The 16897-nt window shown below is 43.0% G+C and overlaps 1 protein-coding gene across 1 annotated transcript in view; it reads left to right on the forward strand.

Annotated features, from left to right (window-relative positions):
• The window catches only part of RGL1 (ral guanine nucleotide dissociation stimulator like 1), a 54856-nt gene that overhangs the window by 33985 nt on the left and 3974 nt on the right, over nt 1-16897 (forward strand). Inside the window, exons 5-15 of the mRNA XM_039555875.1 lie at nt 2074-2258; nt 5379-5503; nt 6137-6352; nt 9489-9592; nt 10674-10758; nt 12593-12682; nt 13840-13926; nt 14149-14181; nt 14889-15010; nt 15320-15409; nt 16619-16802. Of these exons, the coding sequence (XP_039411809.1) occupies nt 2074-2258; nt 5379-5503; nt 6137-6352; nt 9489-9592; nt 10674-10758; nt 12593-12682; nt 13840-13926; nt 14149-14181; nt 14889-15010; nt 15320-15409; nt 16619-16802 (1321 nt within the window). The remainder of the gene's footprint in view (nt 1-2073; nt 2259-5378; nt 5504-6136; nt 6353-9488; nt 9593-10673; nt 10759-12592; nt 12683-13839; nt 13927-14148; nt 14182-14888; nt 15011-15319; nt 15410-16618; nt 16803-16897) is intronic.

A 16897-nucleotide genomic window follows, 5' to 3' on the forward strand; every position in this document is an offset into this window, starting at 1 on the left:
AATGATGGTTGTGATGTGGGTGGGGAAAAAGGAGCATGGAGCAGGAGGAAATGCACTATTTGGGCATGGAGCGAAGCACAGTGCTCCCTGCCTGTGGTGGGAATGAGAGGGAAATGCTGTGGGCATAGGACAGTGGTGTTTGTGACTGTTGGTGCTGCTGTGACAACATTCTGGGTATGTGAGGGGCTAGAGAGGACAACTGAAACTGGGAGGGTGGTGGGAGAGCCTGGGAGCATCACTGGGAGCATCTACCTGTTGTGGCCTTTCCTGGCCTTGGGATGTAGAGCTGGTGTGGCACTGTTGGCTGTGCCACAGCTTGCAATGAAACCTGAAATCCAGAACGTGTTTGTATGTTAATTCTTGATTGTAAATACTTTTCATAGCTCTGAAACTGTAATTCCAGAATTTCTCCTGTCAGCAAGCCTAATCAAAGAATATTACCAACAGGTTTCCAAATACTTTCATTGAAAATTCAAAGTAGCCACATTATCAGAACAAGAAGGGACAGAAACATCAGACTTAAATGGATGTGATTTCTAGAATGAAATCTGTCTGGTATTAAAAGTTAATTGAGTTTTGAGGAAAAACCAACACCGTTCAGATGAGACACGGAGTGGGAGAAATTCTCTATATTGTTTCTTAACTATTGGTTTATTTTGGATGCTGCTGAGCAGCTGAGTTAACCAGAGACTGCTGTGGTTTCCCAGCTTGGAGCAGGAATGTGCCAGTATTTGTACACAGCTCCAGTAGCGAGTTTCCTGGGCTGGAAGAGACTTGAGATACAGAAGTGGTTTTGGAGACCTGGAAAGTTCAGGGCCTTTTTCTCAGGAAGTTTAGGTGTTTATCGTGCCTTTTATTCTGAAATAAGGAGCTTAAAGTTTTAAGAAAAGTGGTTATTTTTTAGTATTTTTCTAGTTTTTCTACACTGAGTTGAAAATTGTCAACAACATTGCAAATTATTTCTGGAAAAACATAGCTTAAATTGTCTTATTTTCTTACAAAATCAAGTTGAAATGATGATAAATCCTTGCAAATACAGGATCTAAGGGCATTCCCACAAGCATATATTGTGCAGTATCTAAGTACCAAACTAATAGATGGGTGTGGATGAAAACCTACATAAACCAGGAAAAGCAAACAAACAGATCACTTCCCCCCACTTCAGGCAGGGTGGAAACCACTCTGAGTCATCAGCTCTGCTTTCCCCTCATCCCCCTCAGTCTGTAGAAGGATTGTCCATGGGCTGGTGTCCTTTTTAGCTGCATGTATCTAAGAAAGTCTAGGATAACTTCCCTGAACAAGATCCAGTGGTCCTACAACTCCTTAAGCATCCTTTTCCTGCTCTGCCAGCATGAGCAGGACACCCTTTTTACATGGTGTAATTTGACAGCCCCTCCTTGGTTTGGGCTGAAGATGAAATCAAGACTCTGCTGATACATTTTTAATCACTAAGATTAGCAGGATCACTGTGTCTCCTAGACTCAGCTCTCTTGGCACTCCCAGGCTGACCCTGGCATGGGCAGCGTCATGCTGCAGCGAGGGTTTTATCCTCCCAGATGAGGCAATCCCTCTCACTGTGTGTGCCTGTGGGGGTTAGCTTCAGGATTGTCTCCTTTTTCCTCCATGAAAGCCACAGTTTCATGAGCAGGCAGGCTTTGTACCAAGACTGCAGATAAGAAGGAACATGGCATGGAGGGATATGCAGCTGCAGTATGGTCCCCAGACTCTGCAGCTGATGAAAGGCCCCAGAGGAAGCATTTGATTTAGCATTTCCACGGGAAAGGAGCCATGAATACCGTGTTTCCTCCCTGCTATTTTCCCACAACTTCTCAGGGAGTGGTTCTGGAGCAAACACTGAGCTTTTCCCAGTGGCCCAAGATGGAATGAAGAAATCATGTTGTGCTGTTGATGGTGTGTGTAATGTCTGGTGGTTGCTAAACATGCCTGTAGTACAGCTCAGCACAGATACTTCAAGTGGGCTGTGAATGTCATGTATGTTTGTTGTTCTGTTGGATACAGGTACACTCAGTTCCATCTGGATGCAAACACTGTGTTCTCTCTGTTTGCTTGTAGTGAAATAGCATCAGTCTTACGGGCCTGGCTCGATCAGTGCTCAGAGGATTTCAGGGAGCCCCCTGACTACATGTGTTTGCTGAAGTTGCTGGAATATCTGAAGAATAATATGCCCAATTCTGACATGGAGAGCAGGGTGCAGAACCTCTTGAAGCAGTTTCAGAACCAAGAAGTAGAAGCTGTTGGTGAGTTATTGTTCCTTCTCTCTTTCTGTCCTCCCAGACTGTAAGGTGCCCCAGGGATTTATGTGCAGTACGTTTCACCACCTCTCATGCTTATCAATAGTATTGTGAGGCTCACCGGTGACTTTTGTCTTCCTTTTTTGTTTTTTAAAAGGAAACCCAACCTCTGTGTGAGGCTGCAGGCTCTGTGAGGGATGCAATAGTGTTACAGTGCGAGGTGCCTATGTCTGTTCATCCTTGGGTGGCTTGGGAAATCCAACACCTCTCTAATATTTAGCCAAAGCTTTGAGACTGCTGCAGCAGCCAAGTGGTTAATTGTCAGCACACTTCCACTATCACTGAGTTAAAACACACAGTTGCTCTCTAGCTGGGCTTCTCACTTAACGCCCCCCCCCAAGAAAAACCCAAACAAACAAAAAACTGAATACAGAGCTGAGACAAAATACAGCTTGAGTCACAGGCTTTATCCTGCAGCTTTTCTTCCTAGTTACCATCTTGTCAAAGGAAGTGTCTGTGGGTGTTTTTTCCTATTGGAGTGGCTGGCTGCTGGTATCCAAGGACAGAGGAAAATCTTACGTTATTGGGGGTCACAGTCTGCTGGAACAATGGAGAACTGTAGTCACACAAACCTGACACATCCCCGTATCCTGGTCAGAAAGCTTCCTGTGGCAGAGCTGGGAAGTGGGGAGAGTAAGGTATGAATGAGAACTGGAATCAACTTCCAGCTTTGGTAGAGGGGTGAGAGGGAATAATTCATGCCACAAATGATAAAGGAAATGCCAAAAAAACCACTTTCATTCCATAAAAGTCATGTCTGCCGGATGCTCCAGAAATACCATGTCAATGCCTAATATTGTGACATGCCAAATTAACTTAGTCATGAACAGAAAAAGGAGTAATGCCCAGAGCCCAGGCCTTTATTGAGCACAGGTAAGGGAACAGGATGGCTAAGATGTCCCTAGTGCTGATCTTTCCTGGCTTGGTTCCCCCAGCTCAGACAAGGAAAACTCATAAGAACTATATTTGGGTTCATCTGCTCTTCAGAGTGAACAGAAGTTCCCAGCAGCCCTGCTTCTGTATTTGTTTCCTCAAGGGACAGCTGAAAACATTCTTTCTTGAGTCATAGGTAGGCCAATAGGAATGATAACGTTTTCCAAATTGTGGAAGAATAGAGGCTAGTTATTAGAGTAAAATAAGAGGAGGGCAATGAAATTAAGCTGTGGGGTCTGCAGAGAAGACTTTTAGGATTGCCTTACTTTTATCAGAGCTCCATCTTCATACATTTTCTTTCAAAATTCCTGATACATTGTCTGTAATTGTTGATAATTACTGTCCCAAAGCATTCCTGCTGTGTTCTGAATTTTGAAATTTGGGCTCTAATCCTACGGCTTGATTTGGGTAATCAAACTTCTGTTCCCTGCTGCCATCAACCATGCCAGTAGATAAGATTACAGTACCAGATAGGAAGATTAAAGCTGCTTCTGGCCTCAATTCTTGCAGGTTGAGCAAGCAAACCAAGGAGAAGCAGAGGTTGCAGGGTCAGGAGGGACACGTGCTTGCTCTCAGTGCAGTCAAGAGGCAGTCAGACTTTGAGAGGGCTGAATGGACCAGAGGGGTCCTAAGATGATGAGATTGTTGAATACAAGAGGATTCCAGCTTGTTGGAGAGCAGGGAAAAGACTGGTTACACATCTGTGAGGGAGAAAAAGAGGGACAAAAAAAGAAAATGAAAATTTACACTGCGCTTCAGGACCTCATTTTAAGCATGCTGTGAGGTTTTGTGTAGCGCTGCAGCTCAGTGATGAGGATTTTCAGTTGAATTTCAAGAGCCGAAAGGAAAAGGAGTTTTTACAAAGCCAAAAGGAGTGAGATTCTTGTAGCAGTTCAGTCCAAGTCCATTTAATTATGCAAATTGTTACAAAATGGCCACGGAAAAGTAGCGCTGGAACAGAGGTCTCCATTTACCACACTGAGCTCTGCTAATAAAATGTGCAATTCAAATGTACAGATGGAGATCAGCCTGTAGACATAACTTGTTACATCAAAACTGTAGCAATTTACATTGGTGATTATGTTTTGTTAATTATTGGAGGAAGGAACAATGAAGTATTTTGAAAAACAATGATTCTCTATCAGGTTATCTGCTGTTGTTGCTTTAATGCTCTACTTAACTGGATATGAAGTCTTGCATAACATTCTTTGTTTTTGTAAATGAAATCTCACCAGTAGTAAACTTAGTACTTTGGTTGTTAGTCTTTGACAAGTCCCTATTTTTTAATCCCTCTTATGGAGTTACTGTTGCCTTACAGTAAAAGGGATTAGGATTTATTTTCAGGGAGTTTCTGTTTGACTTCCTTCTCTACCATGAGAAACAAGGGTATATTTCTTGGTGTTTGAATTTTTGTTCCCAACTTCTGGGAGCCAACAGGTGACATGGCAGCAGCTGTGGAACCCTTTCCCTTCTGCACTGGCTCAGGTCCCTCAGTGAGGAAAGTTCTGCTCTCCCACCTCGTCTCTGCTGCCCAGTGCAGATTTGAAAGAACCATTCAGCAGAATACTGTAGGTGCTCACTGTATTCCATTTCCTGGGAAAAATTCCCTGAGAGGAAAGGTGAAGGCTGCTGGAATAAACTCTCTTCAGTATAGCCCCTGTAGCCACAAAGGGTGCCAATAAATCTGGTATCTCCTTTTATTTCTGGATAGAAGAGCATTCCTAATGCAGTATTTTGGGGGTATAACTGCAGCCTCATGCCTTTGTAGTTTGATAATTTTTTTTCAGATTATAAATATTGGAAAGTAGATTTAAAAAATTGTGCAATGTCAGTAAGGAATTTTTTTGGAGGTGGTGGTGATGTTTTTTCTTTCAGAAGAATAGTTAGCAAATGGGTCAAGCCACTTCTCTGCTAAGATTTGTTCTCTCTATTTCCTTTTATTCCACCTTTGCTTTGCCAATTTAATCTTCTGGTCATTTTTCTCACTCAAATGGCACAGTGGGGCCATTACATCAGCTAGGGCCCTTGGGGCGTTCTGCTGTATTACAGTGATGTTGCAAAATAAACAAACACCTGCTTTGATTCATTGTTTGCTGTATAGATTTACTGAGTGTTGTTTTCCATTCTGGCCAGATGGGTTTTGTAGTACTTCTTCCAGTGACCTGGTTGATGGAGAGGAACTGGAGATCAGCAATCCAGAAGAATTTTCCTCTTTTCAAGACCACGTTGTGGCAGAACAGCTAACATACATGGATGTTGTATGTAGAGTATTGCATATAATATAACTTTAAACAAAATAATATATGGGGTTTTTTTAAGTTATATTGCTATAAGTGCAGGGTTCCAGAGCGGGACTGCTGCTGGGAGACAGAACACAACTCTGTGGTTATCCCTGGTTTTCCCAGCTGCTTCAGTCATTGGGCTTCTCCTTCTGTCATTCTGAAGGTTTTTTTGGTTTTGTTTTTTTTTTTTTTATGTGTAGCCTCTTTTGCAAAAGTTATTACTTGGCACTGAGAAATAGCATGTTTTGACTATATTGCTACCTGGCTTAAAGATGTCTAGGTACTCTGGACTGTAATGCTCTGATTTTGCTTTGTCTGTATCAATCTCCTTCCAAATACCATTATATGAAAAAAATTTATCTCAGTTATGCAGCTGATATAAAGGTGTCCCTTATTTTCCCAGTATTGTTTAGCTGACAGCTCTTTTAGGGCATCAAGCCTATAAAGAGTGTGCCAAAGCGTATTTTAAACTAAGAGAGAGCCAATACTTACCTTTAAGTACCATATTAGATTTAGATAAAATTTGTCCTTGAAACCTGTATTTCTTCATGTGGATAAAAGAAATTTAGGAGAAACTTGCTGGCTTACCCCACCTCTGTTTCCCTCTAGATGCTCTTCAGAAGAGTTGTGCCCTACCACTGTTTGGGATCCATCTGGTCTCAAAGGGATAAGAAGGAAAACAAGAACCTGGCTCCAACTGTCAGAGCCACCATCACTCAGTTCAATGCAGTCACCAAATGTGTCATCAGCACTATCCTGGGGACCAGGGAGCTCAAAATCCAGCAGAGAGCCAAGATCATTGAGAAGTGGATTCATATTGCACATGTAAAACATTTATTCTGTTTAATGTTTTTTGGGTGGGTGCCTTGGAGTGAAGGAGTTGGGAGAGGAGAAAGGGGTTATACACATTGGTCCCAAGCCATCTTAGCTCTAATTCTTCCTATTTTTAACTGATTTTTTGGTGATACCAAATGAATATTGCCCTTCCTCTCCTCAGTTCTTCCCCACCATGGAAATGGGGTTGATACTTGGCCATGCCAAAGCTTTAAAGAAGTCCAGATAGCTGATATCAGTAGCTCTTCCCTTGTCCACTGATGGAGTAACTCCATCGAGGGAGGCCACTGGGCTGGGCAGGCAGGACTTCCTCAGCATGTGGAGTCACCTCCCTGTCCTCCATGTGCCTCTGCAGAGCTTCCAAGAGGATCTTGTAGCAGCTTCCATGTTTCTTAATCTTTGCATGAAGGTGGTTTTTCCATGCCTGCTTTACATAACTCTAGTTTGCTAATTTCCTAGGTTTTAATATTTTACTGTAAGCTTCCTAATTCCCCTCAGAGCACTGGGCAGCTGGCAGTAAATGAGACCTCTCTGGAAGAGACCATTTCATTTCAAGCACTTCCATGTGGATTTGTGTTGATTTCTAAGAATCACATGGATTCTTTTTGAGCTATACAGAACAGTCAGAAAAAGCTGAAGCCAGAGGCTTTCCAACCTTGGCAGTGTACTTCTGTGCTTCCAGAGGCAGCATTCAGTCCTGGCACCTGAGCTGTGGCAACTGCATGGTTCAAGAAGCTGGTATGGGGAAGGTCTTGGACCTCTCCTGTGGCACTTACGTCTGCTTGTTTTTATCATCATCTGATGGATGCTTTATTGCCTGTGTGAAGGGATTAGGAAGTTTGACTTCCAATTTCTACATGCAGATCTGAGTTGCAGAGGGCACCAGCTAAAAGGGCCTTCTTCCTGGGGCAGGCTGTAAAGAACTTTGTCATCATCCCAAGGCAGGAGGGAGGCCTGGGGAAGCCAGGACAGGCACTGCCCTCATCCCACTCACTCTCTGGGTGGAGAACTTTGTTCTACACCCCTGTTGATTCGGTGCTTCTCCCTTTACTTAATTCATACCCATAATTAAATGCTCCAGTTGTAGCATGAAACACATGAAAAATGTAGGTGCACACTCTGCAGAATAATGGCACATGCACAGGAGCTGGGTGCACATATACTTAGCTGCTCACTTCTGAAGGCAGCTGGTTGCTTTGTGCATGCAAATGAGTGTTTTGAATAGTTAGGTGCCTGAACTAGAAAATAATCCACTCATTAAAGTACAGTTATTCACTGACAACTAAACTTAGCAGCACAGAGTTCCATGTTTGTTATCCCTTTGTGGCTTTTGGATCCCTTTTCTTGGTTCAAAAGATAAACTGAATACTTTCTCTAACTGCCAGGCCTCTCTGCTCCACCTAGATCTAAGGTTCCTGAGCAGGAGCCGCCAATTTCACTCAAACAATATTTTCTCTAAAAATAAAAAGTAAAAATGAAATCATTAATATCCTGTTATGCTTAACATTTTTTATATCAAAGCTGTTTTGCACAGGATTCTTTCTGGTTTTCCCTCTGTAAAGGACACAGCATGAAACAAAATTATTCAAACCAGTCTTAGAAATTCTTCTTACATGCTTGCTCAAGTTTAGTCTCCAGTCGGTTGAATCACTGAGAACACTAAATCCAATATTAAATTCTTACTGTGCTCTAAGTTATACAGCATGCAATTAAGTCAAGATGATTCCAATTGGATCTTCCAGTCCAAACTCCTGTTGTACTGGAAAGAAAGAAAAAAAGCTGATAATTTGTGCCTCTAAATTCATGTTCTCCCCAACCTGAATTTCAGGTTGAACAAAAAGAAAGGTCTCATTCTTCAACATGTCAGTCTCTGGAGAAGAGCTGTTACATGGGGTTTTTTGGCCCCAAACCACGCAAAAATAGCTTTCAGGTCTGGTGAGTCCTGCCACATGTTCTTGAAGTTGGTCTTTAACTGACCCAAGTGTCCACCTGCTTCAGGTGCTGTCGGCCCAGGCTCTCTGCTTAAGCCATACTTTGTTAAACGTAGCCTCCTAATTAGCACATAGAGTTTTTTGTAGGTCAATATCTGGAGGAGCCTGTACTCTCCTTAGCTGTTCAGTCACTTTTAATGCAACTCGTGAACAGAGCTGCTGATATATTAAGGTCTGAGTTTTGCTTATGCTTGAGGTTGCTTTACATTTGTTCAGTCCTACAAAGGAGATAAATCATGTCTGTTTTCACTGTAAGGATCCTTTACATAACAAGCATTACTAGGGTAAGAATCAGATTCATAAAAATGTTGATAAGCAGAATTGGAGTTTGAATACATTCTCATCTCCATGCACCAGTCAAATTGGCAGGTGTTTTGTCTGCTGGATTTGCATGTACAGACACCTGTGCTGAAGTCTGTGGTGTCCAAGCTCTTGTTCTTGAGCCACCAACAGATTCCAGGACTTACAGACCAGACTTTCCCTCTTGCTTCCCTCTGCTTTTTGAGGAGTCTGTGCTACTTTTTTGAGGTTTTGGTTATCCTTTTCCACCCAAGCTTTTGCCACAGAGTAGCTGAATAAGAAATGTCCATGAAGCAGTCTTGTCCATGAAGTTCAGATTTGATCCCAACTCTGGAAAAGCTGGGAAGGTTTTTCTCTTTAACAGTGTGCACATACTTGAATAACAGGTTATTCCTTTGCATGTCTTTATTTTTAATTGACACTGAGATGATTGAAGGTTTAAATTTCAAATACCACACATAAAGAGGCAAAGCCTGGTTTTCTCCCTAAGGGGTAAAAGGGATTGGTAACTATAAAAAGCTTTTTAAGAAGTATAACCTTTGTGCCTTTCACCATGGCTTCATGGACTCAGTTCCACTTCTATTTTTACTGGGAGAACTGGAAGCTGTGACACCACAAATATATGAAAGTGAGGAAAACAAGATCTAAATGCCAAAGCTTGTGAAGTGTTTGGTGGCTGGAGTGGGGAGTGATACTTTTGATGCTCAGTGTTTGCACAGCTGCTGCTCAGCAGTGAGAATGTGTAGCAGGCATGACAGGGCTCAGACAGAGGAGTACTAAGGTCTGTGTAATGCTGACATTTAATGCTCCTGTGTTTCCAACCGCTCCTTTCACAGGAATGTAGGATCCTGAAGAACTTTTCCTCCTTGAGGGCTATCATTTCAGCTCTGCAGTCCAACTCCATCTATCGGCTGAAGACCACCTGGATGTGTGTTTCAAAGTAAGCCTCTCCCTCAGTTCCCAAGGGCCACAGGGCTCAATGCTCCTTCTTTTCATCTTCTCCTCACTCTTCCTGTTCTGTTCCTTCACTGACATGGGTTCTGTCAGAAGAACCTCCTATTCCGGGGAGGCTCAGACCCCTCCTGTGAACTCCTCTTCCCTATTGCGGGGACAATCTGCCCTTGGGGATACTGGATTCTGTCCTTTTTTGCATACTGGGTCTTCCACAACCTCTCTCGAAAAACTATGGCACTAGCTTCTCACCCACCTCACCGCTCCCAGGTCACCATGATCTTTGCCTGTGGTCTTCTCTCCCATGAAGTTTGAGGAGTTCCAGCTTGTTACAAATCCTCCCTACTCCTCTCCCAGTGCTGATATTTACATAAAATATATTCTCAAACTACAAAATCCAGTATTGAAGGTAATACTTCTTCCAGGGGAACAGTTTATTGTGTTAATAATATTTACTGCCTGCCCCACAGATGCCAGAAGTTGCTGTCTAGAAAATACGGTGTTCTGCTCATTCAGTTTTGGCAAAAATCAACCAGATTTCTTTGATTTCGATAAACAAATTAAAATACCACTCTGCCAGGCAGTATCCCTCTGTATTTCCTCTCCACAGGTGGAGGTGGGATTTCCCTTCTGCTGTCCCGTGTTTCTGATCAAAATATTGCTAATCTTGTGTTTATAGTGTTGGGCAAAAAACTACTCCTACACTTAAATGCTTCCAGCTTTCCAGAATGCATGGAACAGGGCAAAAATCAAATACTTTGGTTCCCTCTCAGCTGTTTTTCTGTTCCCTTGTATGCCCTGACCCATTCTCACACCGTGCAGACAGTTCAAAGCCCTGCCCAGGGGCTGCTGATGGTGTTTCTTTGCTGTCAAATAAGGCCCGACTTTACGGGGAGCACCAGAATATCCCACCAAGGCTCCCAGGAGATGTGCAGCATCTCACTGGATGCATTTTGGTGCTGTTATCTTTATAAGTCAAACTGTTAACGATTGATGAGAAAAAAACAGAAACTTGATTGGATTTAGAGTGCTTGCTAATGATGTAAATGATTTAATCTTTTCCTGTGCAGGGATATCCTGCTGATGTATGAAGAGCTATCTGAGATCTTCTCAGACCATGACAATTATCTGACAAGTAGGGAGCTGCTGATGAAGGTGAGAACCAGTGTGAGTTCAAATCTTGTGATCTCAATGAAATCTGAGGTTTAACCCTTTTTGAAACCAGCTGCCAAAGCTCATCTCTTCCTCAAGGACCTTACTTGGTGCTTTAGGGAAGAGCAGGCTGTAAAACCTGTAAAACCTTTTGCTGGGCTGAGAGCTGATTTCCTTGTTCCTGGAAGGATCAGTAGCTTTAGCCTGTAGAATATGGATAGCCACAACCAGCAGGCTTTGGCAGCATGATCTGGGTGGACAGCAGGTCTTGCAGCCCCTCAACCCATGAGGTCACTGGCACCATGCCACAGCTTCAGCTGAGGAATCAATCCAAGATGTTTATCCCATTATGCTGTACCTTTCTTAGAACTAGGAAGCAGGGCTGGGAATTCCAAAGGAACAGGCTTCCTACTCTGTGTGTGGCCAGATGGACAACAAAGAGGGCTCTGTCTGGAGCAGTTTGACTTGTGCACTCGCCTGGGTGAACTCCAGTAAGCTCAGGAGCCTGAAAGGGGTGAGGAAGAATAGCAGGGAAAGGTTATGTTCTGCAAAAACTAAGGAATGTTTGTGGCAAGTTTTTTCCATTTACATAAAAAAGTTCCTATAAACTTGCTAACCAGTTCATTCTTTGGTAGTTTTGTCCAGCCAGTCTGGCATTTGTCCTTCAGCCCCTTGCCTTGGGAACTGAAACACTGTGTTTTGCTCAGGAATGGTGTGTGAACACATTCACATCTGTCAGTCTGTTTTGTTTATCATCCATTTATCAACATCTGTAGGTAAATTTTAAAGCAGGTGAGACCATAATAAGCATAGAGGGAAAATGTGTGTTCAGAACAGCCTATTTAACTAAGTATTAAAAGACAAAACAACACAGACTGAGCCCAGACCTCTGGCTCCCAGTAAATCACCCTCCAGCTGCCCTAAGTAGATTTGAAAAACATTTTGGAAGCAGCAAGAGGAGAAAAATTCCACAGAATAGCTAGAACCTCTCCCCTGCTTTTCATCTTGGACCATTTGGAGGATTAATATCCACTGAGTGCTAAAAGACTTTGTTTTCCTTCACTATAAATAGCCCCTGTAGGGAAGCCATGTTTGACCTTGCCTGTCCATCCTGCAAATCCAAGTAAGAGCAAACAAAATGCCATCAGAAACAGATGGGGTGGCACAGAGAGGGAGCAGTGTTCTCTCCTCCTGAACAGACATTAATAATGATTTGTGACACACCTATGCAACCACTGGAAGAAACATGTAACTCCAACATCCCCTGTGCATCCAGGGAAATAAAGGTTTAAAGACCTATGCTGAAATATCTCATCCATTCATAGAAAAGCTGGAGTTGTGGGGATGGAAACCTACTCCTTTAATTTCCTGCGTGGTTTTGGATGAGTCAATAAGCCACAGTCGCTGGATCTTGGTGTTGCAGCATAAGAAAAACAACAAAGTGTTACATAAGATGGAGATGTTTACTTGTAGCAGGCCTGATTAGGGAATTTTGCAGCAATCCTGAGGTCAGGAGTGTCCGGACACCTGAACTATGTCTGAGCTTCTCTGATTTAAACTCCCAGGAGATTTTCAGCAGCCTTGGCTTTGGCCAAAGCTGTTCTGAGAAAAATTCCCTCATAGTCATCTTGTGTGATTTTTGTCTGAAATTCCCAATCAGCATCCGAGTCCCAGGAAATCAACACATGTATGTAGACACACGTGTGTCTGCACAGCAAATATTTTTTGCTGGCTTAACTTGTCTGGTTAAATGTACTTATTATTTTACATGCATGTAGTTGCTAGTTTACCACTTGGATCCTCCATTAACTGCCTTTAATTCTCTTCTACCTCACAGGAAGCAACATCCAAATTTGCGAATCTGGACAGCAGTGAGAAAGAAAATCAGAAAAAGTCACAGAAGCGACTGCAACTTCAAAAAACCAAGGTGTGTTTGGGGGGTTTTCTCCCCTTTTTGAACTGGTACCATGATTAACCCTAATTGGTCAATTCTATAAGAAGCAAAATCTAGAAAGGTCTTCACCAGAGTGAGTAAGCAGGAGATGATTGATGGATATAAACATGTGGTCATCACTTCCAGCTGTCTTGTTTCTGTCCTACAAGAAAGAGTTCCATTATCTACTCTTGTTACACTTTAGAGAGAAACACAATTCCCATGTAGTAAAATATGTGCTGCTGTAAATACTGGAGTTCTTGTGATAAAAAAAATTAGCTCTGGCAGAGCAGAAGTCTCATTTACTTTCAAACAAGCTCATGAAGCTTCTGACACACCAGCTTGAAAATTGCACAGGCTTCTACAGAGATTGCTTTGTAAAATGTGTCTGGGTTCCAGTCTGTTGGCAAAAATAGTTTTTGTCTCAAAGCTGGCAAAGATCTAAAAGGATGGGAGGAGAGAAATCTGGGATAGGGAGGCAAAAGTGCTGAATATGATTTTTGTCTGTGTATTTGTTTGACTGGAAAAAGTACAGATCCTTTTGGATGGTAGAAACAAGTGTTTCCTTCACAAGTGTAGAGCCAGCCTGAACTCTGCAAGTGCTGGCAGTCTAGAAGTTTAAAGTGTGAATAATTAGCACTAAAATGCAGTGGATGGCTGGGGAAGATGATCACTTCTTGGAGAGAGAAAAAAACTGTGGCTTGATTTGACTTCACTATCACAAGGTATAATCAGCCATCATTAAGTAAAAATCCACGGGGATGAAGCAGAAACTGCTCATACAGGCTGGCCAGGACCATTCCTCAGCTTCGCCTCTTGCAGCAGGTGACAGAGGGACCCTGTCCCTGGTCCTCAGTGCTTCTCCCACAGGCAGGGTTTCCTGGGGGACCCACTGTTGGGAATCAATGGGGTAATACTGTGATACAAAACCACTGGGTGATACCTGTGAGAGCATCCTGGTCTCACTGGAATTGGATTTAAATTCTAGATTATCTAATGAGAATGATGTAATGAAAGAAAACATCATTGTAAGACTGCTGCTTGGTTAAGCAGATTACTTTAATTTCATTTTCTTACACAGGAGTGTTCTGGAATTCTAATTATTCTCATTTTTCAGTTAATTTATCCAGCATTACTCTGCTCACTTGCAGGGAGTGATGCAAGGCACGGTCCCATACCTTGGCACCTTCCTGACCGATCTCATCATGCTTGACACAGCCCTTCAGGACTATGTTGAGGTAACTTGGGGCAATTTTGGAACGCTAAATACCCTTCCTGCCTCCCCAAATGAGTTTATCTGTTTCTATATCTTCTCCTTCTGCAGCTCTTAAAATATGTTTTCAAAGAGAAAAAGGAAACAATATGCAGTGTTATTAACCAGAACTTGTGTGAATTTGAGTGCATTTATCTCAAGGTACAAGTCTGGGTCTTCTCTGATCCCTTCTCTTTCCTTCCAACAGGGTGGCCTGATCAATTTTGAGAAAAGACGAAGGGTAAGTTGAATGTTCTGTGATTTTTGGTTTATTGATATCCTTTGGGCAAGGCCATTTATCTTTAGCAGCTGAACCAGACCTGGTGGCAGGAGACCTTTGCTTTCCAGAACATGCAGTTAGTAAATATCTTCCTTCTCCTGCAGGAAACTCTTTGTAGGTAAAAGGCTGCAGAGAGCAAACGAAGTACAGAGGACTGAGAAATAAATGATGTCAGTCTCTCAGTCTCATCCTTGTTGGTCAGAGATAAGTAATGTCCTGTAGGAGTAAAGGTGCTGGGGTTACCTTGGGCTGAATGAAGTCAGGCCACATCTCCATCCTGGGGCTTGAAAGCAGACCTGAACTTGGCTGTGATGGAGCCATTTCCTGCCCTTAACTGCTCAATAACCTGCCCTACACAATCCAGGGTTATTCTGGCAAAGTGTGTGTACAAATGCAGTTACAGAAGAGCAGCACACTCTGGTCACTTGCATTAAGGGGGTAGCATTTTATGTTCCTCTGGAGCAAGTGTGAGTGCACATTATGAATCCTAGGAAAAAAACCCCACCTTTATTGTTAGAAAACTGGTTCTTGAAATAGTTACTCAACTGAAACTGAACTTCACATCAAGCTAAGTTTGTCCTGGGTCCCTTGTTGTATGATTTCAGAGTACAAATGAATATCATCTTGTTTTCTAATTAGACTTTCTATATGATTATTTCTTGTCTTAGGAATTTGAAGTCATTGCCCAAATCAAGCTCCTGCAATCTTCATGCAACAGCTATTGCTTGATACCAGACCAGAAATTCATCCAGTGGTTCAGGAGGCAGCGACACTTAACAGAGGAGGAGAGGTAGGTCCTCAATGCAGCTGGCAAACCTCTGTTCTCGCCCCCCCCTCCCCCCCCCCCACCTGGGCAGGTCATGGCAGGGACATACAAACACTGGAGAGCACTAGTTTTAAAAACAATTATAAAGAGGTGAAATATCCCCTTGGGCCTGGTAAAATGCGGGCAGGACAGTCTTCCTCTTTGTGGGGCTGCAACCTTCTATGAGGAGGGAATAACTGAAGGGTTCTTGGATTTCTTGAATGTTGCTGCTGTGAGATGTACAACTAAATAATATTGTCTGCAAATATTCGCCTGCTGCCCTCTGCCCTGCAGTTACAAACTCTCACGTGAGGCCGAAGCAGCTGCTGATACCAACATCCTGTCTCCAAAATCCCAGAAAAGCATGGTGAAGAGGATCAGCACGTGAGTATGATGGGGCAGAGGGGGTTTGGAGTGGGAATATGGACCTGGATAACTCAAACAAGCAGCGCTCATTTCATCAGCTGCAAAACCTGGCTGGGGATCCACACCCCTGCATTGCTTTTAAGGAGCAATGCAGCCTTGTGGCTGAAGCTGTTCCTTTGTGTTGTTAGAAGTAGTCATGAGGATTATTAATTATAAAAGAGACTAGAATCCTTCCTATGGTGTCAAAAAAAGGAATCATTTTAGTGCTGGATTATAATTCAGTACCTATTGTGTAATAACTTCCCTGAATGCAGCAGCAAAACAGAATAAATGAGTCTCATCTATTATTAGTCTAAATTGCTATAGACATGCAAAAATTCCTTGCAGGATTTTAGTATGAAAATTGAGGTTAGCAAAAAGGCATTTGATAGTGGAAACAATCTGCCTTCCAGCTGGAGAAGGAAAAAAAATCATGGGGATGTGGTCTAATTTGGTATAATACCACAAAGATTCAAACAGGAGGTGGGTAGAGGACAAGGCCATGCAGCTAGACATGAGAAACAAGAGGCTAGCAGGAATGCAGGGAAAGCTGCATGGAATAAAGCAGAGTTCAAAGACTGAAGTAAAAATATCTGCACTCTGAATGTGTTTTGCAAATGAATACTGTAGAAAAGCAGTGAGTGACACCTCTGTAAGCTGTATGAAATCATTAACTGCATGCTGATGCTCCCTGCTCCTCCACTTGGTGGGTCAGACCAGCTTGTTTCCTTTGGCACTCCTTTCAGGTCACTTGACCTGCATTTAGAAATGAGTGTCGGAGAGGGAGAGCCTTTAATTTACACTTTATGATCTCTTTATTGTGTGCATCTCCAGCCTTCTAGAGAGAACCTGGTACCTGTGGCACCCTGATAGAGGGCAGGAATTGGCAACAGGGTGAATTTGCCCTTTGAAGTCTATTAAATGAGCCTGAAAATGTGAAGAGACCGAAGGGGAGTGTTGTTCTAGTGAAGCATGAGCTGGTTGTGGCCTTGCAGCTGTGGGCACTCTGGGTCAGGAAGGTGTAGTGTTAGCCTGTAACAAAGCCTGTATAAATACCACAGAGGAAATTAAAACAATAGGCCACTCCAGAGAGGAAAAAACTCCAGAATGTAAGAGTTCTGAACCAAGGGACAACTTTGCTCAGCCCAGCTCTCACTTACTGGCTTTTATGCTTTCTTTCTATACTAGACTTTTTCTGGGCACTGATGTGTTCACCCCACCCAAAGAGCAACCCCCGAAGAGCTCTCCTGTAGGAGGGAGCTCTGGGGAAAGCACGGATTCAGCCAGTGTTTCATCGTGTGAGTTTAATCACTCTGAAACTGAGGATGTGTGTGTGACTCCCGTCTCTAGCCCTGAGGACCCTCTGAAAAAGGTACAGCTGAGGCCTCTGTATGCTGCAGGCAGCCCCAAGACACTTGCCCAAGGCTCTTGGCCTTGACTAGAGCATTGGTTTTAGTGGAATGGAGA

The sequence above is a fragment of the Corvus cornix genome, chromosome 8, assembly GCF_000738735.6.
Source record: "Corvus cornix cornix isolate S_Up_H32 chromosome 8, ASM73873v5, whole genome shotgun sequence".
NCBI classification, from domain to species: domain Eukaryota; kingdom Metazoa; phylum Chordata; class Aves; order Passeriformes; family Corvidae; genus Corvus; species Corvus cornix.